The 22,001-nt window shown below is 40.1% G+C and overlaps 1 protein-coding gene across 4 annotated transcripts in view; it reads left to right on the plus strand.

Annotated features, from left to right (window-relative positions):
* Nucleotides 1–22,001, plus strand: part of myo3b (myosin IIIB) — a 185,807-nt gene that overhangs the window by 14,270 nt on the left and 149,536 nt on the right. The window contains exons 1-7 of one of the 4 annotated variants that reach the window (XM_054786515.1): nucleotides 2,817–2,975; nucleotides 6,143–6,326; nucleotides 6,409–6,429; nucleotides 8,110–8,187; nucleotides 8,575–8,709; nucleotides 18,271–18,375; nucleotides 18,572–18,671. In XM_054786515.1, coding sequence (XP_054642490.1) covers nucleotides 2,947–2,975; nucleotides 6,143–6,326; nucleotides 6,409–6,429; nucleotides 8,110–8,187; nucleotides 8,575–8,709; nucleotides 18,271–18,375; nucleotides 18,572–18,671 — 652 coding nt within the window. In that variant the 5' untranslated portion in view covers nucleotides 2,817–2,946. Of the gene's footprint in view, nucleotides 1–2,816; nucleotides 2,976–6,142; nucleotides 6,327–6,408; nucleotides 6,430–8,109; nucleotides 8,188–8,574; nucleotides 8,710–18,270; nucleotides 18,376–18,571; nucleotides 18,672–22,001 lie in introns of those variants that run through there. The other 3 variants (XM_054786514.1, XM_054786517.1, XM_054786516.1) reach the window with 3 other exon arrangements.

The raw sequence follows: 22,001 nt of genomic DNA on the forward strand, positions 1-22,001 counted from the left end.
AACAAAATATTAAGTTATGGCGTACCATCATTTTTGTCCAGGCCTGTTTCATGAGTTTATTTTTTTCAATAATTCTGTTGAAGCATGGTTGAAAAGCAATGTCTGACGTTCATTGGTTACATTTCATAGAATTTTAATTTATTATTACTTTTTCCAGATTCAAGTTATTTCTGTGACCATTGTGAATTTTTTTTTGATTGAACGAATGTTTTGTAGTGTTTTGCCATATTTTGATCATTTTAAACATGAGCGGAATTTTTTCCCGGGCGCATTGATTTCACTGAGCCCACAGATAGGACCTAACGCTACTTCCATCAAAAATAGCATCATAGAAAGCATGTGTCTGTTTGCAGCTACTAATCATGGCAGACCTTGTGGGAGTCGGCGACTACTTATGGAAAAATCCAGAACCTTTTCGTTTTGAGACTGAAAATACGGTGGATGGGCTGCAGGTTTTAGAAGCTGAGCCTGCAAGAAAAGAGAGTGAAATGTCGGAGCAGACAGGGGGCCGAGAGAGTCAGGACCGGCATGACTTGGTGGTGTAAATGTGGAGCTTGCCAAGCCAGGCTGACAGAAATGGAGTGGCATACAGCGTTACCATCCATGGAAAAGCTTTGTGTGTGTGGCGAGGAGGACGTTGCTCCAAGAGATTGCATCACAACGAACAAAGAATTGTTCGCGCGAACAAACCCTGCAGTGATAGAAACTCAGTTACCCAAAATAAACAGGAAAAGACCCCCCAGGCCAGCTGGACCAGATGGACAACTGTCCATGGAGTAAGTCACCATGATACTGATTGTGATACATGGAGCACATAGTGCTTGATATCACAACACAGTCCATCTCGCCGTGTATAAACAAAACATGGAATGTGGGCTACTACTTTGCAGATCATTTGGTTGTCTATTCCTAGCTATTTATATGCTTGTTCTTGTTTCCTAATCAGTACAGATTGGTGTCCTATCACATTGTTTTGGACGTTACGTTACGTGACGTGAGGCGCTGCATCACTACGCCAGAAAAATAGTTCTTTGTGTTTGCTGCTACAGTAACAATGTTGCTGTAGCTTGGTTCATATACACGTCATGTAAAAGTTATGTGAATACATTGTTGGCTTTTACGGAAGGTTTTTTTAGAGCCTTATAGTCAAAATAGGTGTGTCCCGTTTACATGCATTGTTAGCTCTCACATGCTAGCTGTTTTTCTCTTTAGAATGCACAGAAAAGGGAACGATGTAGATAAAAAGGATTTTAGATAATGGACAAAATTCCAGTGTAGTTTTCCTTTGAAAACATGACAACACATGCCTTTCCCTTTTCTGTGCGTTCGAAAGATATAAAAACAGATAAAAAAGAGACAGGTAAGAATGCACATAATGGGACGCACCTATTCCACCTGTAAAGCCTTCTGAAAAAACCTCTAAAAAGCACCGACAATGCTCCATTTTCATAATGTGACCTGCATATTAACTGAGCTACAGTGACATTGTTATTATTATTGTTATTAACATTGTTACACCCAAGAACTACGCTACTGGCGTAGTGACACCTCACCACACCACACCAGCTAGCGACTAGCTTCACCACACACTGGCTCACAATGCCGCAGGCCACTAGCGAAAGGTAACGCTACATATTGGAGCTGCCGCCACCGTTGCTGTGTTTTTGTTCTTGAGTTTGAAAAAGTTAACGCTAGGTGTAGCATTCCTTTTGATGTTGCTTTGTGAAATCAATGCACCCAGGAAGGAAGTTCAGCTATGCTTAAAATGACAAAAATACAGCAAAATACTGTAAGTATTACATGTTATCATGGATGTACCTGTTACTACATGCTCACAGTATGGATATAAAGCCATAAAACCTTGACTACGTTTACATGCAGTCAAATAACCCCGTCATAACCGGAATATTAGCAATAACCCGAATAACCCGACAGCCATGTAAACACCAATAACCCTTTTGAAAAACTGGAATATGAGCATATTCCGTTTTTTTAAATCCCGAAGAACATTAATTTGTGTTCTGCGCATGTTCTATTCGAAAGGAATCTTGTGCCTTTGGCAGGAAGTACTTGTAAACATGGCGTCACGCGAAACCCCACACTTCTGGAGCGAGGAGGAAACAAGCCACCTCATTAGTGTGGTGAAAGACAGGAACATTATGGCTTTTATTGGCGGTAGAAAGTACCACGATAGCAAAATCTATCAGAAGGTGAGCGAGAAGTTACGCGAAGCAGGGTTTATACGAACGCATCTTCCAAAGTGTCCCGTGGGCTCTGGGGATGTAGCATGGATATGGATGGCACAGCTCCGGCTCCATTTCCTATTTCTTCAGGTTCTCGCCTTCCATTAATGAAGAAAGTGAGACAGAATAGTGTCAAGTACTGGTGGTGGGTCAGTACCAGCACCAAAGCGCAAACAAAGGCGTTCATTATGCGCCGTGCCGGTGTTGTTGTTGTTTTTGGATACAGGAAGAAGAAGCGGAAATGACGCGCATTGCGTCCTGATGTTTTCCACGAGTCGAGAAATTGTCCGTGTGGGGTTTTTTGTTTTGTCTTTTTTCACATCACGCATGTAAACGGGTTATTCCGAATGTTTCAGAACGCAGAATATTGACCTTAACCCGAATATTGACTGCATGTAATAGTTGTGTCCCAACACGTGCATTAGTGAGCTGCCTCTTTATGTCTCACATAAGGATTGCGGATGATGGCAATCGTCCAAAAAAAAGTGCAGTTTTCCTTTAAGCGTGTGTAGTGAAAGTGTGCGGCGCATGTCAAGCTAATCTGCGTCCAATCCAATTGATCCTTAGGAGTTAACGCTCATGGGGATGCACGGTGGCAGGCGGGGGCTAGGCTAAGCACGCCGCCGTCAAACACAACTTGTTGCTCTGCCTGGCATTTGTATTATGATCACCAGAGATGTTTTATTTTTAACTCTCAGCACCAATGAGTCAGAAGAAAATAACGTTTGCCATGTAAGTACAATTATATATACTGTACGCCCCTCCTTCCCTCTTTTCCGATTACAGTAGTTAAATGTCTTCACCCTCCTCTGGCAGAGATACTTGTTCAATGAACCCTCGAAGAAGATCTTGTGGGAATAAATGTTCTACCCTGTGTAACACTGCAAGCGCAGTACTAGTACTACATTGCATCATCTGCTTCTCTTTCGTGTTTCTATCTTGCTGGCTTGTTTGAAACTCAGATTGTATATACACTGGACCAGGGGGGGGGTCCAACGTGGCGGTTTATTTTTTATTTCAACAAGAAAACAAAAAAAAAATACAACAGTTAAAATTGAAAAGAAGAGTAATTTTTATAAGAATTAACTTAATATAAGAATAAACTCATAATATTAAGTGGAATAAATAGTTTAAAATTGAAAAATGAAGGGAAAAAAGGTCATAATATGAGAAATAAACAAAACAAAGAATGAAGTTGCAATTTTTGGAAAATGAGGTTGGGGAAAAAAAATTGCACATTTCGATAGTGAAGTCAAAATATTATGAGAATAACGTGAAAATATTAGGAGAAAAAAATGTGCAAGAAGAAAGTTGTAAAAATGAAGTTAAAAAAACAGCAAATATGTGAAATGTGAGGATAAAGGTTCATACTAATTACACACTTTTTTTTATGGTACATATAAAAAAACATCTCAGCACATGGGTTGGCTTAAAAAATGTAAAAGTGGCCCCAGCAAAAGTTTGGACACCCCTGCATGAGAATGTCTGAGGGCTTACACACTTATTTATCATTCCCCGTATCAGTCAACAACAGTACAAGCAATTTTGTTTTGAACTATCATACAAGTGTAAAAACAAGTTGACCACAGCGGCGATAAATGACGTGTGATGGAAGTGTAAGTGCACTTAAAGGCTATTTATTTTCTTGAGCTTTTCTTCCCTGTTTTTGGGATGGCACTGCTATCGGAGACGTAGCTAATGATCACACAATTTCAAAGGTTTTTAAACTGTATTAAAAATAAGAGCAATATACTACAGCGCTTTGGTTAGCATCGACAAGGAGATTGATGAGGAGCCCAGAATGAAATTTATCTATATAGCAGTTGCCGCGCCCCTCTAGAAGGTGAAAGTCAAGTTTGTGTGAACGTGAAAGTTAAGCTTGCGGGAGAGAGTGACAACAATGCAGTTGTTGTGTGTCTGCCTCTTCTCCCAGTATTTTTCCATCAGTCATAATTAAGGGTTGTGTAACTCTGGTTGTGCTATGTGAGTGTGTGTGTGTCAAGAAGGCTAATAATATCTAACAAATGGTAAGATGCACAATATTTATTTTTCAACTCAACATGATACCGATAACTATAACCTGTTTATTAGTTTTACATTTAGATTTTACTGTAGTTTGTGCACACCTGGAGGTAAGGACCTGGCCAAATTAGGATTTGCCCAACTGTACCTGTTGATTAGTCCTAATCAAATATCATGACATTACTACCACTACACTACAGTACTATCAGGAGAACCAGAGTATAGAGCGAGGGAGCCACCTGGCGTGGACCAGCAAGATGCATTGTATTCGGATGCACGTTCTGTGTGACACCACGGAGGTCTCTGGCAAACCTTTTGCACTTTCCAAACGCACAACATGCCCCAGGTGTGGTAGTGATGTGCTGTTTCAGGTGGCTGATAAGGTTTTTTGTATGCTCAATGGGTTTTTTTTTCCCCTCATCACAGGCCATTTGGTTCATCTAGCCTGTGAAATGTCTCTGAAACAGTGAATGCTTGTTTACAAGTGACCACAGGGGAAGTTACGACGGGCCGTTAACGTCAGAGGCAGGAGAAAAAAGGAGCGCTTGTTTTGCTCACCCGCACAGTACGGGTAATCTCGCCTCGGTGGGGTGTTATTCGAAATTATCAGTTATCTGAGCTATTTTTAATGTTATTGGATTTATCGGTGTGAAGTCATAATTCCCTCACATTGGCCCAATAATTATCGTGCACCCGTAGTAAAAATGATAAATTGTGTACTCTCAATCCTGTATGTGCAGTGCACATGTCATTCTTCTTGTATTATCAATGTCAATGTACTGTCGCTGTAGTTGTATTGTACTGGTCAGCCAGGTGTACCACTTTTCTAAATGCGCAAATGTGTTGGTTCTGTTAGTTATGATTGTTGCACCTTCTAGATTCAGTCTATTAGCTAAGTGCATTTTCAGTCTTGTAGCTTCTTTTTTTTTCCAGACTGGAGCAGGAGGGGACAGAGAAAAAAAGAAAAGAAAATTAAAACCTATAATCATATTGCAGACATCACCATCGCTGTAATAAAACCAACAACATAATAACACCCTGGTTAAGTCAGTGAGTAATGTGGGGAAGTACGTATGTACTGTGAGTGTGCATATGTACGTGTGTACAGGTATCTCTGTATGTGGGGAAGTCTTCACATATATAAAGGTGCAAGAATGTGTGAGCGTGTAATTGTCACTGATCATGCATGAAAGGAGAGAGCCCCGCCCCAAATAGCCAGGCCGATCCCCCACCGCCAGAAAGCCACCAGGCCCACAGGGGCAGGCAGCACAAAGATCAGTCCCCCAAGAACCAGCCCAGAGAGCCCTCCCGCCCGGGAAGACCAGCAAGGGGACGCAGAGAGGCAATCCCAACCAGAAACAAGGCGCCAGCAGGCCGGAGGACAGCCAACCCCCGAGACCGGCGAGAGATCACACCCCACAAAGGCAGACGGGCACCGGGGGGCACACACCGGCAGGCCCAGACATGTCCCCGCAACCGGAAAGAAGCCCGCCCACGCCGGAAGGCCTTCTTGACACACACACACTCACATAGCACAATCAGAGTTGTGCAACACTTACAAATGACTGATGGAAAAATACTGGGAAACACACAATGGATGGATTGTTCTCATGGACACAAGATTAACTGTCACTTCTAGAGGGGCGCAGCACTGCGACATAGACTTGGTATACTTTCATTATGGACTTCCTAGATCTGCTCCCATAACAACGCGGTCTAAAGAAGTGGGAAGCAAGGCTAAAAAGTAGCCATCATCAGAAATTTCCTCTTTGCCATCGCTGTCACACATACACACACGCACACACACACACAAGAAAACACCAAACTGAAAGTCAAATTGTTCCACTCCACTTAATGTTTGCGTTCCCGTCCTCCAGGCGGTCATTGTATGGAGTCTATCCCTACAAGTCCAGCATGATTGGCTTGGAGAACCTTGGCGATCCGTCGGCTAACTGGGACATCGTGGAGACCATCGGCAAAGGCACGTATGGAAAAGTCTACAAGGTGACCAACAAGAAGGATGGGAGTCAGGCAGCGGTCAAAGTGCTGGACCCCATCAACGTAAGTTGGGTAATCACGTGAGCTTAGCTGCTGTACTCAAATGCAGAGCAGCACAAACTGAAACTTTGGACTTTTGTCTCAGCATCCGAGCCACACCAACAGAGTAAGTCGCCTCCACTGTGTTTGATGGAGCTCTCCCAGTCATGCATCCAACCGCGTCTCCCGCTTTTTCATTGATTTGCCGTCATGTTACGTCTCATTCCCTAGCCTTGCTCCAAAGTGGTAGCTCCTGCTGTGGCTGTGAACCTGCTCATTTATCTCTGTGTGATAAAGGGTGGTGTAGTCTCTCGCATCAGCAGCACACTGTGTGACTTAGACTAGACTAGACCATATCACTTTCACTTTCATAGAAAACTACCTCCACAATGTCTTCACTGCAGCAATTTCTCTTTTTTCATACAGCAGATCCCAACTTTATGCAGGGGTGACGTACTACCAGCAAACGGCTACGTAATTGATACGCCTGTTAAGTCTTTCACTGCCAAAGACCTCTATTGACGTCTTTAGCTTTTTTCGCGGGAGCTACAGATCAAAGTCTTATTCATCTTGTGTGTGAATTTCTGACACGGAGCCTGACACTGGAAACAGTTCAGAGTCGTGTGACTCAGAACCCGACCCTGATTCTTCTGACGAGTGGCTGCCGTCTGGATCGGTCAGCAGAAATCCAGCAGACCCCACCGTCACTCTGCTTGAATTTGCTACTCTGCAGAAAAAGCTTGTTTTCTCTGTTTTTTGGTGAAAATCATGTATTTTTGCTGAAACTACCCTATGTTGTTTCTATGTAAGGCTAGAAACAAAATTTTTTCTTATGAAAGAAGAGAGTGTAAAGTTTCTTTAGATAGTTTCAATGTTTATGTCGTCCTAAAACTCAATATTCTGTGGGTCTTGAAAGTTGAGCAAAAATGCCCCAAAACTCTGGCAGTGTGGCGCTCTCTGCTCTGAACATGGCTGGCAGTCAATGGGTTAAAATATGAATGCTCCCTCCACCCCCCTTCAAACGCTCCTGCTAGCTTGATGTTCCGCTCCGATTTTGGATCAACATTTGCAATAAAAGTAACTGGGAAAGTCCCATGCACATACACACGCTAGTGAATAGAAATTTGTCAAAGCAATTTCAAACACCTCCAAATATGGAAATTGAATAACTAAGATTAAACAGCTCATACAAAATACTTCTACACTTTGTAAGGCTCAACCAGATACAGGCGTGGCACAGCCAACATATTCATGGCAGTAGACGACAGTCGTCCCTCGTTTACAGCAGTTATTTGGTTCCAGACCCATCCATCCATCCATCCATTCATTTTCTATGCTGCGTATCCTCATTAGGGTTGTAGGGGTATGCTGGAGCCTATCCCAGCTGGGCAAGAGGCGGGGTACACCCTGGACTGGTTGCCAGCCAATGGCAACCATTCACACTCACATTCATACCTATGGACAATTTAGAGTCGCCAATTAACCTAACATTTTCCAGACCCGACCACGATAAATGAATTTCCGCGTTATAGAATTTAATGTTAAAAAATTGAATATTTCGGTAGTTAGAGCATAGAAAACCTGTTTATGACTTTCTAAATACGCTTTGTAACATTATTAGAGCCTTGTAGACATGAAATAACACCCCTATAGCCACCTTTACACTCCTATTATTCTTTGTTTACAACATTGCTCCACTCTTATGCTGCAGGGACTTGAGACGGCCGCTAGCTAGCAAGCTAGCCAGCTAGCCAGCTAACATTTAGCCTTTATTTCTTAAGAAGCCAAAAACTTATTACTTCCACAGGGAACGAGAGGAAAACTTTTTTTAGTCTATCATGTGGGACATGCCATGGCTGACTTCATGACTTCAGGCAGTATTAAGGTAATGTCATGTGACTAATGTCTCAATGTTTTGTGTCATTACTGCCACCCAGTGATCAAAATACTACATATCACTTGTATTTCAATGTGTTTTGACTAATAATAGACCATAGCCTACCACCAAACAGCCGTCATTTATGAAAAACGTGATACAGTGAGGGAGTGATCGTCAAACCATAATATAGTGAGGGACGACTGTACTATTTCTCGATGAAAACTCGCTTTAAATAGCATGACATCGCGTTGTCGTATCCAACACAGCGTCGTTTTTGCTTTTCTCTTGAAGCAGCAAGCCAAGGCTGGCAGTACCTGATGCAGTGGAAAAGCATCAGAAGTAAATAAACACAAGTGACACATCAGTGCATTGATACCATTTTGTGTTGTGAAGGACGTGGATGAGGAGATTGAGGCGGAATACAACATCTTGAGGTCGCTGTCCAACCATCCCAACGTGGTGAAGTTTTACGGCATGTTTTACAAGTCGGAAAAAGTATCAGGTGGACAACTCTGGCTGGTGCTGGAGGTGAGTTCTGCTTCAGGTGTTCTTTTAGTTCCTGTCATGCTTTAACACAAGGGTGTTCACATTTTCTCCAGGGATGGCCACATAGTGAAAAATGACAGCATGCAACTTTGCCACTTTGATATTTATTAAAGCAACGCATGTAGATATGCTAAGAAGTTATATTGATATTTAGTAAAGCAACACATGTAGATATGCTAAGAAGTTATATTGATATTTAGTAAAGCAACACATGTAGATATGCTAAGAAGTTCTATTGATATTTAGTAAAGCAACACATGTAGATATGCTAAGAAGTTCTATTGATATTTAGTAAAGCAACACATGTAGATATGCTAAGAAGTTCTATTGATATTTAGTAAAGCAACACATGTAGATATGCTAAGAAGTTATATTGATATTTAGTAAAGCAACACATGTAGATATGCTAAGAAGTTCTATTGATATTCAGTAAAGCAACACATGTAGATATGCTAAGAAGTTATATTGATATTTAATAAAGCAACACATGTAGGTATGCTAAGAAGTTCTATTGATATTTAGTAAAGCAACACATGTACATATGCTAAGAAGTTCTATTGATATTTAGTAAAGCAACACATGTAGATATGCTAAGAAGTTATATTGGTATTTAGTAAAGCAACACATGTTGATATGCTAAGAAGTTATATTGATATTTAGTAAAGCAACACATGTAGATATGCTAAGAAGTTCTATTGATATTTAGTAAAGCAACACATGTAGATATGCTAAGAAGTTATATTGATATTTAGTAAAGCAACACGTGTACATATGCTAAGAAGTTCTATTGATATTTAGTAAAGCAACACATGTAGATATGCTAAGAAGTTCTATTGATATTTAGTAAAGCAACACATGTAGATATGCTAAGAAGTTCTATTGATATTTAGTAAAGCAACACATGTAGATATGCTAAGAAGTTCTATTGATATTTAGTAAAGCAACACAAGTAGATATGCTAAGAAGTTATATTGATATTTAGTAAAGCAACACATGTACATATGCTAAGAAGTTCTATTGATATTTAGTAAAGCAACACATGTAGATATGCTAAGAAGTTATATTTATATTTAGTAAAGCAACACATGTTGATATGCTAAGAAGTTATATTGATATTTAGTAAAGCAACACATGTAGATATGCTAAGAAGTTATATTGATATTTAGTAAAGCAACACATGTACATATGCTAAGAAGTTCTATTGATATTTAGTAAAGCAACACATGTAGATATGCTAAGAAGTTCTATTGATATTTAGTAAAGCAACACATGTAGATATGCTAAGAAGTTATATTGATATTTAGTAAAGCAACACATGTACATATGCTAAGAAGTTCTATTGATATTTAGTAAAGCAACACATGTAGATATGCTAAGAAGTTCTATTGATATTTAGTAAAGCAACACATGTAGATATGCTAAGAAGTTCTATTGATATTTAGTAAAGCGACACATGTAGATATGCTAAGAAGTTCTATTGATATTTAGTAAAGCGACACATGTAGATATGCTAAGAAGTTCTATTGATATTTAGTAAAGCAACACATGTAGATATGCTAAGAAGTTATATTGATATTTAGTAAAGCAACACAAGTAGATATGCTAAGAAGTTCTATTGATATTTAGTAAAGCAACACATGTACATATGCTAAGAAGTTCTATTGATATTTAGTAAAGCAACACATGTAGATATGCTAAGAAGTTATATTGATATTTAGTAAAGCAACACAAGTAGATATGCTAAGAAGTTCTATTGATATTTAGTAAAGCAACACATGTACATATGCTAAGAAGTTCTATTGATATTTAGTAAAGCAACACATGTAGATATGCTAAGAAGTTATATTGATATTTAGTAAAGCAACACATGTTGATATGCTAAGAAGTTCTATTGATATTTAGTAAAGCAACACATGTAGATATGCTAAGAAGTTATATTGATATTTAGTAAAGCAACACATGTAGATATGCTAAGAAGTTCTATTGATATTTAGTAAAGCAACACATGTAGATATGCTAAGAAGTTATATTGATATTTAGTAAAGCAACACATGTAGATATGCTAAGAAGTTATATTGATATTTAGTAAAGCAACACAAGTAGATATGCTAAGAAGTTCTATTGATATTTAGTAAAGCAACACATGTAGATATGCTAAGAAGTTCTATTGATATTTAGTAAAGCAACACATGTAGATATGCTAAGAAGTTCTATTGATATTTAGTAAAGCAACACATGTAGATATGCTAAGAAGTTCTATTGATATTTAGTAAAGCAACACATGTAGATATGCTAAGAAGTTCTATTGATATTTAGTAAAGCAACACATGTAGATATGCTAAGAAGTTATATTGATATTTAGTAAAGCAACACATGTACATATGCTAAGAAGTTCTATTGATATTTAGTAAAGCAACACATGTAGATATGCTAAGAAGTTCTATTGATATTTAGTAAAGCAACACATGTAGATATGCTAAGAAGTTCTATTGATATTTAGTAAAGCAACACATGTAGATATGCTAAGAAGTTCTATTGATATTTAGTAAAGCAACACATGTAGATATGCTAAGAAGTTCTATTGATATTTAGTAAAGCAACACATGTAGATATGCTAAGAAGTTCTATTGATATTTAGTAAAGCAACACATGTAGATATGCTAAGAAGTTCTATTGATATTTAGTAAAGCAACACATGTAGATATGCTAAGAAGTTCTATTGATATTTAGTAAAGCAACACATGTAGATATGCTAAGAAGTTCTATTGATATTTAGTAAAGCAACACATGTAGATATGCTAAGAAGTTCTATTGATATTTAGTAAAGCAACACATGTAGATATGCTAAGAAGTTCTATTGATATTTAGTAAAGCAACACATGTAGATATGCTAAGAAGTTATACAGTATTTCAAGAAAAAACTGAATCTCAGCTTTGTCATATAGGTGAAAAAGCCTGTTGTTAATATCAGCTTCACTCTATGCTTTTTTTTTAACCATTTCTCCCATTTTTCCTATTTTTTCTGTTTTTTTTCTAATATTTCAATTTTCGATGAAATAATCTTTTTAAGTTTTCTTTTCATTATATTATGACTTTATTACCATAATATTATAACTTTTTTCCCAACCAAATTTTCCAAAAATGGCAACTTCATTTGGTTTTGGTCGTTTCTCATAATATTACAAAATAACATATTTTTTCTTTAGTATTTTAACAACTCTATGCTAGGCCTGGACAATAAACCGAAAATTTTCCCTTACTGAAATTTACCACAATAACCGGTGTCATCTTGCCCATGTCAGTAAATTTAATAAAAAAGAAAATAAGTCATTTTGTCTGTTTTGACTGTGTGTGCTGGTATGTTATGTTCATTCCCCTTTAAGACGAGTTACAGCCACGTGACCCATCCACCCTGAACAAGAAGATTCAAGTTTCAAGAGTTTTATTGTCATATGCACAGTAAAACAGGCAGTTATACTATGCAATGAAATTCTTATTCTGTTCATTCTCCCAAGAAAGAAGAATAAGAACATCCATCCATCCATTTTCTATACCGCTTCTCCTCATTAGGGTTTCGGGGGCATGCTGGAGCCTATCCCAGCTGACTTCGGGCGACAGGCAGGGTACACCCTGGACAGGTGTAAACGCAGGGCACATATAGACAAACAACCATTCACACTCACATTCATACCTATGGACAATTTAGAGTCTCCAATTAACCTCACCTGCATGTTTTTGGAATGTGGGAGGAAACCGGAGTACCCGGAGAAAACCCACACGCACACGGGGAGAACATGCAAACTCCACACAGAAATGGAGGGAGAATCGAACCTAGGTCTTCCCGATCTCTTTCTGTGTTGGCCAACGTACTAACCACTAGACCACCGTGCGGCCGAATAAGAACATTAATACGGAAACATTAATACCAATAAATTAAGCAACAACAACAGAAGAGACATTAATACAGATATATAATACAAATAAATGAATAAATAAATAAGTAAATAAATAAAGTGCTATGAGTGTGTGCTTGTGTTGCGTGCGGCGTGTGTGAGTGCTTCGTTGAGAAGCCTGATGGCCTGTGGGTAAAAGCTGTTTGCCAGTCTTGTGGTCCTGGACTTCAAACTCCTGTAGCGTCTGCCTGACGGTAGGAGTGTGAATAATGAGTGTTGTGGATGTGTGCTGTCCTTGATGAGGTTGTGTGTTCTGCGTAGGACTCTAGATTTATAAATGTCTTGCAGTGAGGGGAGGGCTGCCCCAACAATGTTCTGTGAGGTCTTGATCACCCGCTGGAGTGCCTTCCTATCACGTGTTGTACAGTTACCGTACCAAACAGTGATGGAGGCGGTAAGGACACTTTCCATAGTGCATCTGTAGAAGCAACTCAGGATTGTGGTGGACATGCCAAATTTCCTAAGTCTTCTCAGGAAGTACAGTCTCCTTTGGGACTTCTTCATAATTTGTTGGGTGTTGTGAGACCAGGTGAGGTCCTCGCTGATGTGTGTGCCAATGAACTTGAAGGTTTTCACCCTCTCCACCTCAGTCTCATCAATAAACAGGGGTTTATGCGGCTCCTTTTCCCTTGTTCTTGGGTCGATGATCATCTCTTTAGTCTTATCTGTATTGAGAAGGAGATGATCACGACACCAAGCTATGAGGTCCACCACCTCTCTTCTGTATGATGTTTCAACACCACCAGTGATCAGTCCGATGACTGTATTGTCATCTGCAAATTTAATGATGCTGGTGTTGTTCTGGGAGGCCACGCAATCGTAGGTGAAGAGCGTGTAGAGGAGTGGACTCAGCACACACCCCTGTGGGGTCCCAGTGCTCACAATTCTTGAGCTGGATGTGCAATTGTGGACTCTGACTGACTGGGGCCTGCCTGTTAGAAAGTTAAACACCCAGTTACAGAGGGAGGGTGACAGGCCAAGTGTGAGGAGCTTATTTGTGAGTTTGTGGGGGCTGACTGTATTAAAAGCAGAGCTATAGTCTATAAATAGCATTCTGACGTATGTGTCCTGGCCCTGTAGGTGAGAAAGGGCTGTGTGGATGGCAGTGTTGACTGCATCATCAGTGGACCGGTTCTGGCGATATGCAAACTGTAGAGGGTCCACAGTTGCCGGGATGCTCTTTTTGATGTGGGTCATGACTAATCTTTCAAAGCACTTCATAACAATAGGAGTGAGTGCTATAGGATGATAGTCATTCAAGCAGGTCACGTTGCTCTTCTTGGGTACGGGCACTATGGTGGTGGACTTAAAGCAGGTCGGTACAGATGCTTGTGCAAGCGACAGGTTAAATATGTCAGAAAGCCCATCAGCTAGCTCTGATGAGCAAACCCGAAGTGCACGTCCTGAGATGTTGTCTGGGCCTGCTGCTTTTCGTGGGTTTGTTTTGTTCAGAACCCTGCGCACATCAGCTGATGTCACCATGAGAGGTGAGTCCTGTGTGCTCCCCAAGTCCAGCCACCCTCTCTGCTCATCAGGAGTTTGGGTGTCAAAGCGGGCATAGAACTCATTCAGCTCATCTGGAAGTGTGGTTTGGCTGGACGTGGCTACGCTACTCTGCTGTTGATAGTCTGTGATGTGCTGGAGCCCCACCCACATACGCTGAGGGTCTGAGGTGGAATAGTAGCCCTCCAGCTTGTCTGTACTGTCTTTTGGCCTCTCGTATGGACCTCCTCAGGTCATATCTGGCCTTTTTGTAGTCATCAGCGGTGCCCATGACAAATGCAGTCGAACGAGCACGTAGCTTAGCCCTTACATCACAGTTCATCCACTGTTTTTGGTTAGGGTATTTTCTGTAATACTTGGTGGTGGTAACAGTCTCTATACATGTGCTAATGTAGCCAGTAACAGCAGAAGCATATTCATCCAAATCAACAGTACAATCTTCCCTCCCCGCTGCAGTTTTAAACACATCCCAGTTTGTGCAGCCAAAGCAGTCCTGAAGTACTTGATCAGTTTCTTCATTCCACACTTTAACTGCTGTACTTACAGGGGGAGCTTTTTTAAGAAGTTGTCTGTATGTTGGATAAAGGAATATGGAGATGTGGTCGGCCTTTCCAAAGTGGGGTCTTGGAACAGCCTTCAAAGCACCTTTCATGTTGCTGTAGACTTGGTCCAGGATGTTATTTTCCCTTGTGGGAAAGCTCACATGCTGGTAATATTTGGGGAGGACAGTCCTGAGGTTACAGTGGTTGAAATCGCCAGATATAATGAATACAGCGTCTGGGTGTTTGATCTCGTGTTTATCAGTGATGTCATGCAGGAGGCCTAGTGCGTTAGCGGTGTTAGCTCGTGGTGGAATGTAAACAGCAGTTAAATACACAGCGCTAAACGCACGAGGCAAATAAAAAGGTCTGCATTTCACCATCAGCAGCTCAATGTCCTGCGAGCAGTGCTTTTCCATCGTCTGTACGTCTATGCACCACCGTTTGTTTACGTAAACACAGACGCCGCCACCTCTGTGTTTACCAGACGCTAAAGTCCGATCTCCCCGGTAAGCAGCAAATGTTTCCAACTGGATCGCCGAGTCCGGTATATCCTCCGTCAGCCAGGTTTCTGTGAAGGTGAGGACACAGCATTCCCTGATCTCACGTTGAGCTGTAATCCTTGCTCTTAGTTCGTCCATCTTGTTTTCGAGGGAGCGGACGTTGGCTAGCAGCAGGCTTGGTAGCGGTGGCCTAGTCGCTCTAGCTTTTAGCCTAGCATGCAGGCCGGCCCGCTTGCCTCGTTTACGCCTCGGATGCTTTGCTCGCCGGGTATTCAGCTCACCAGGCCCGCAGGCTGCTGCGTTCTCCCGGCGCAGAAGAAAGGCAAAGTCTGAGAGGCTAAATGAAAGTTCATGGTGAACCCTGCCGATGTTCAAAAGTGTCTCTCTGTTGTAATGTACTGCGTGAGAGTGTTGAATGTCCAAAATGAACAAAAAAATAGCAAAAAATAGAAAAAAACGGAAGAGTGTCACAGAGACGTCTGCCACGGAGGGCGCCATCTTTGATCAAGAAGGGAAACAGACGATGAGGGAACGGCTGATGGTTCAAATGAAGAAGCGGCTGTACAGTGCCAGCATTTCACTCGCTTATGCACCTAGAAATAGACTGTGCAAGTAGAAAAAATTAAAAGGGAGCACACGTGCGACTACATTTTTCAACCCTGTCATTTGCATTTTGCTCCTGAAATAAGTCCATACACAGTGAATCAAAGTAGAGTAACATTTTGGCACGTCTGCATATAATCCGTAAGTCTCCTACAACTTGTCTTGGCTCACATCGGCAACTTGCGTTGACGCACGATGCCTTCTCAGCCGTACAAGCTTCACTCGCTGACCTAGCTAACTATCTATGTTATCAGTTGGATACTGGAGCGCTGCGGGAAAGATGACTGCTCTCTGTGACGTACTATACTTTCCCACTCATGCGCTAAAAATAGTTTTTTTCCTGTTTGTATTCATCGTAACGCCGCTCTAAAAGATATTAAAAACTAATAACAGAAACACTTGACTTGGAATATATGGATTTTTAAAACCTTTAAAAAAACAAAAAACATGTCCATCATGGCCAATTATGCAAAATTGACAATTCACAAATAAAGAACAAGAAAATAAAAACATTATAAAAGCGTCTCTATAGGAAACCATGATTAGTATGATTAAGGATTCCATGCTTTATTTGATGGTTACATGGCTACAAGAACATGTGAAGTTCTCTTTTCATTGTGTAAATGATTATTTTGATGATGGTTATCTATCCAGTTTCTAAAGCCAACATTGCACACACATGTAGGCAAATAACATGACAATGGAATGTCTGGAATTGAATAGAATTGTTAGAAAAATGAGAAAGTCACTATATTTATAAATTGTCTTATTATGATTATTATTATTGGGAAATATTACCTGACATGGTTGTGGTAGGTTGGGTTGATATCAACGCCGTTCTTCTTGTGCAGTGTGATAAGTGTCCATTAGTAATGTAATTGCATGAGACGTGATGCCAGTCATGTTATGTGGTGTGTGTGTGTGTGTAGCTTAGTACATGTGTGTACAGGATGTAGTATGCCAGGGTATGTACGATACACCGCAGTCCCCGGGGGATTTATTTTGGGTTCCACAAAGATGATGTTGAGCAAAAAGAACATGAAATGCAAAGTCAGTATGAAAACTGTTGTAACCACCCAAAGCACATGATGGAAATGGAGCGCTGTTGCTGCTTTTTGGAGGTTTTTTCAGGCTTTATCGGCGGAATAGGTGCATCCCAATTCGTGAATTATATTTCATTGAAAGTAATGTGTGCCAGTTGGTCAATAAATCAACGAAAAGCAGTTAATTTGCATTTCCTGCAATTATTTTCAGATGGCAAAGATATATAGTGGTCGGGGATTTATCGTGTATTTTTCGTTATCGAGTGAAAACTGCCCAATTTATTGTGATATTGATTTGAGGCCATATCAGCCAGCCCTAATCTATGCTATGACATTACTTTTTCCTCATATTACGAGTTTATTCTCGTAAAATGGTGCCTTTTTTTTTTTACTTATATTATTGCAAGTAAAAAAAATATATTCTCTTTAATATTGAAACTCTGTGCTACAGATAACATTACTTTTCCTTTAAATATTAAGTGTTTATTCTTGTAACAGTCCGACTTTTTTTTATCATTATAATACAACGTTTTTCTCTTTATATTTTGACTTTATTCTCTTAAAATTACAGCAGTTTTTTTTCATTTTTGCTGCTGTTGTTTTTTAAATTTTCCAACGATTTAAACTTTCTTCTTGTAAATGTTTTTCTCTTAATTATGAATTTATTCCCATAATATTTTGACTTTAACATAACATCACTTTTGACGCAACCTAATTTTCCAGAGATTACACCTTTATTTGTTGTTTAGTTTGTTTCTCATAATATTACAACTTGAAAAAAACATATATTTTCTTTCATATTTCAAATCCATGCAACTCCATAATTTTATTATTTTCCTTATAAAATTCATAAAAGTTTATTTTTATAAAATTGCACCTTTTTTGCTCTTTAGAATACTTTTTTCTCTTATATTTTTGTACTTTATTATCGTAAAATTACAACTGTTTTTTCCATTTCTGCTGTTGTTTTTTTTCCCAACTCTTTCTTCTTGTAAATTTTCTTCTCATAATTATGACTTTATTTCCATAATATTTTACAATTTATTCTTGTAACATTCTAACTTTTTCTACAACCACCTTTTCCAGAAATGACAGCTTCATTGATCAAGTTTCTCACTAATATTCTTTTTTTCCTCTCATTCAACTATGCTATTAAAATGGCGTATTTTTCCCCATAATACTTAGACGTTATTCTCTGAAAATTACTACTTTTTCTCATTAGCTGACTTTATTCACATAAAATTACTGCTGATTTTTCCATTTTTGGTGGTTTTTTTATTTTTATTTTTTTAGTTTTCTTGTTAAATTCTATTTTTCGAATGTGCCGCAGGCCAATAAAAAGACAGTCGACAGACAAGAATCCCAAGTGATGCTAAGTCGCTTTTTCTCTCTTCCTCAGCTGTGCAATGGCGGTTCCGTCACAGAGCTCATCAAAGGGCTGCTGATGCGAGGCCAACGTCTCCAGGAGCCCGTTATAGCGTACATCCTGTACAGCGCCCTCCTGGTAAGCTGCTAGTGTGAGCAGGAGGTGGGATTCACCATGCGGGGAACATGCTGAGCGTTCATTCTGACAGTCGGGAGTGAACGTCTTTCTTTCCCGGTGTTTTGCTTTACACTGACGGCATCACATGCGTTGTAATGCATGCACGGATCACACAGCAATGACAGCATCCTGGTGTGTTCTCCTGTCTCTTTCAAAGGGTCTCCAGCACTTGCACAACAACCGGATTATCCATCGTGATGTCAAAGGCAACAACATCCTCCTGACGACTGAGGGAGGGGTCAAACTGGTTGACTTTGGTATTTATGCAATTTATCCAGTTAGTTATTCTTGTCTTCTTGTCTCTTGTAGACACATTTTTGTTTTTAGACGTAGAATCAGCATATCATATCATATCCTTTCTGCACTGGGTGTACAGACATACACTCACTGGCCACAACATTAGGTACACATTCTTATGAGAACCAATACAAGCTGGAGTTGGGGACCACTTTTCAGTGTTTAGGGTGGACTCCAGCCTATTATATTCTCTGGGGCGGATGCTCACTCTACTCTGCTTTGAAAACCCCTGGCGCACATGGCACTGATGCCACATTTAAGTACATGAGTAGTGCAAACTATTACACAATTAAAACACACCTCCATATAATGCATATAATGCAGGGTAGTTCCACTCCACTGCAAGCTACAATATCTACAGTATATTATACAGTGGATCCACACACAGTCACGATTCAGCATTCACCGCCCCACAAATTCTTTGGTTTGGTCCAAAAATAATTATTTTTGTTCACTGACAATGTTTTTTTCTCACTTGTGGAGATTTTGTTCGGCAGTCCTTGAATCCACCATAGTTGTGCGCCGTGACTGGCTACTCCGTGACTCCCATCCCATGTTTGAGTAGCTATAAAGTTGATAATAGGTTTGGGTGATAATTTTTAAATACAGTAGATGCCCCTACAACGTAAATAATCCGTTCCGAGAACTTTTATGTTATAGGGTTTTTATGTTATACGAAGCGTAAAATACATGTAAATAGTCTAATCCGTTCCAAGATCTTCCCAAACTCACCCCTTTGGCCCTTCAAAATATTCAAAGTCCACCAAATATGGTGCGAAAATATAAGAAAACGTTAGCAAAACATAGTACTGTAGAGCAACATTCCAATATAAAATAAGGTAATAAATAAGATTACTGTAAAGGAATAAAACTGAAAAATAAAAACAATCCTACCGTTCATGAGAACGCAAGTGGAGAGGAGCAGGAGGTGGAGGAAGAGGACTAGCCTGAGTCGAAACGCGACTCAAAAGTGTAAGAGTCAGCTGGTCTCACAGACAAACGCACACGCACTACACGATAATGCTGTGTGCAAAATTATAATTTGTAACTTAACTTAATTGTTTAAGTTAGTTTCAGGGGGACTAGGAAGAGGAAGGAGGTTGAAGGGAGAAGCCTGTCTGACTTAAACGCACGTACCTGCTGTGTAAGTCCGCTAATGAGATGAGAGCGTAGGCGGTGCCCTGATAATCAGCCAATGAGATGAGAGCGGAGCCGGTGCCCCGATAATCAGCCAATGAGATGAGAGCGGAGCCGGTGCCCCGATAATCAGCCAATGAGATGAGAGTGTAGGCGGTGCCCCGAAAATCAGCCAATGAGAGCGTGATGCGTCAGAAGGCGTCACCAAGTGTACTCTTTTTTTTTAAAATCAACTTTATTAAACAAGTGCACCGACTTGACGTATTACGTTCTATGGAATTTCTTCCGTAATACGATGCAAAAACTTTACATAAATTCTTTATGTTCAGTGGAATTTACTTAAAAGGAGGTTTATGTTATGCGAGGTACTACTGTACCGGTATAAATTCTTCCAATGATAAAATGACTTATACCGGTATAAAACGGAAACAAGCCGAGTTGATGACTGTGTGCCACATTGGCTCCTCACATGTACCACAGCATGTAGGGCCCTGTGAATTCCGCAAACGGAATCGTGGAATTCGTCAATAAAAACTGAATTTACTGTTAAACGCAAATAATCACTACAAACAGTAAACCGCCTCCACCCGAACTAAACAGGTTGAAATGGCAATAAACACCGGCCAAAGTTGGCGGAAACTCCTCTTACAGAGCGTGAATGCGGGGTTGGCTTAGTTTAGCATGCTAGTGCGGTCAGGCTGGATGAGTATATTTGCACCGATTGTGTTTTACCGCTTTAACCTAAGGAGCCTTTTACAATGCCCGATGACGACGTGCAGGTTCTGAGTGAAAAAAGATGACAAGCACGTTTATTCTTGCACCCAGGTCGTCTTACAAACATTCTCAACACACAGAGAACACACTTCCGGCCTTCAAAATAAGTGCACTGTTTGCCCCATGTCTGAGTGTCATAAAAATATGTTACATATGCAGTTGGAATTGCATCTGTGACTACATAGTCCTTAATCACAAGCACAGGCATTACAGTTTGTTGACGATTTTGTAGCAATGTGTGCTAAATCCATTTCTCAATTACCAGGTAAAAAATGTAAGTATAAGGATTTTTGCATTTACTTAATGGACATTTTATTCACTAACCCATAAAGCACACAAGCTATGCTGGTAAAAAAAAGAGCAGCAGAAGTGGAGCAAGAGACCACAATATGCAAAGTTTGCAAAGCAACAGTGACGGCAAAAAAGGTGGGAAGACAACAAATTTGTTCTACCATCTCAAGCGCAAACATAGAGTTGAGTACGAAGAGACAGAGTCAGTGAGCACATCTACACTTACCCACTCAAAAATAGAAAACACTTACCGTAGTTTGGTAGACACCGAATGCACTTCCTGTGCTGCACTTTGTTAGCAATACAGTAAATCAATAAATGTGCTTTACAATTTGAGGCAAGTGTATTTACTATATGGGCTGAGGTTTGTAGCTTTTCATAGAAGACTCTGCTGAATTTAATTATATTGTCATATGGCGATACATGCCAAAAATATTGTGCTACATGCTAAGGTCCATATCGCCCAACCCTAGTTTATACTTTAAATGTGTTTAATAAGTGTGTGAGGTAAAGGTGTCACAAGAGCTCGTGTCACAAGATCTCGCGAGATTAAAACGTGACAAGATTTCTCATTCAGACAAAAACTCTCTTGCAATAATAAATTAATTAATCACACGATAAATGAACTCGATAATTTTGCTGGTCTCCAGATATTGCCATGTACATGCGTGTCTGTTTTCCTTGCCTCTCGGCTCCAAACAGGCAGAGGAGGATCCAGTCTGTGAGGATTCACTCTGTGCATTGGTTCAGCAGCTTGGGGCTTCACAGAACAAAGGAGAACAGCGTGAGACCTCTTGTCAGTCAGGTAATGGCATTCTCTGTGGGGGAGAAAATGCCGCTAGCATACACTCAGCAATAGAGTGGGGGCTCATCAGGAGCAATGCAAGGTAACGTTGTAGAAGTTAGGAGGGAAAAAGATGCTTACAAAGCCAAATGCCACAGCCCCCGTGTGAGAATATTAATGAGCAAGGTGAGCTCATCAAATGAATGGGCCACTGTGCCGAATTTATTCAAAAGTGGTAGCAACATCAACGCAACACAACCAACTTTGCCCACCTCAAACATATCCACCTTTCCCCGTTTTCCCA

Source organism: Dunckerocampus dactyliophorus, chromosome 9 (genome assembly GCF_027744805.1).
Source record: "Dunckerocampus dactyliophorus isolate RoL2022-P2 chromosome 9, RoL_Ddac_1.1, whole genome shotgun sequence".
NCBI classification, from domain to species: Eukaryota; Metazoa; Chordata; class Actinopteri; order Syngnathiformes; family Syngnathidae; genus Dunckerocampus; species Dunckerocampus dactyliophorus.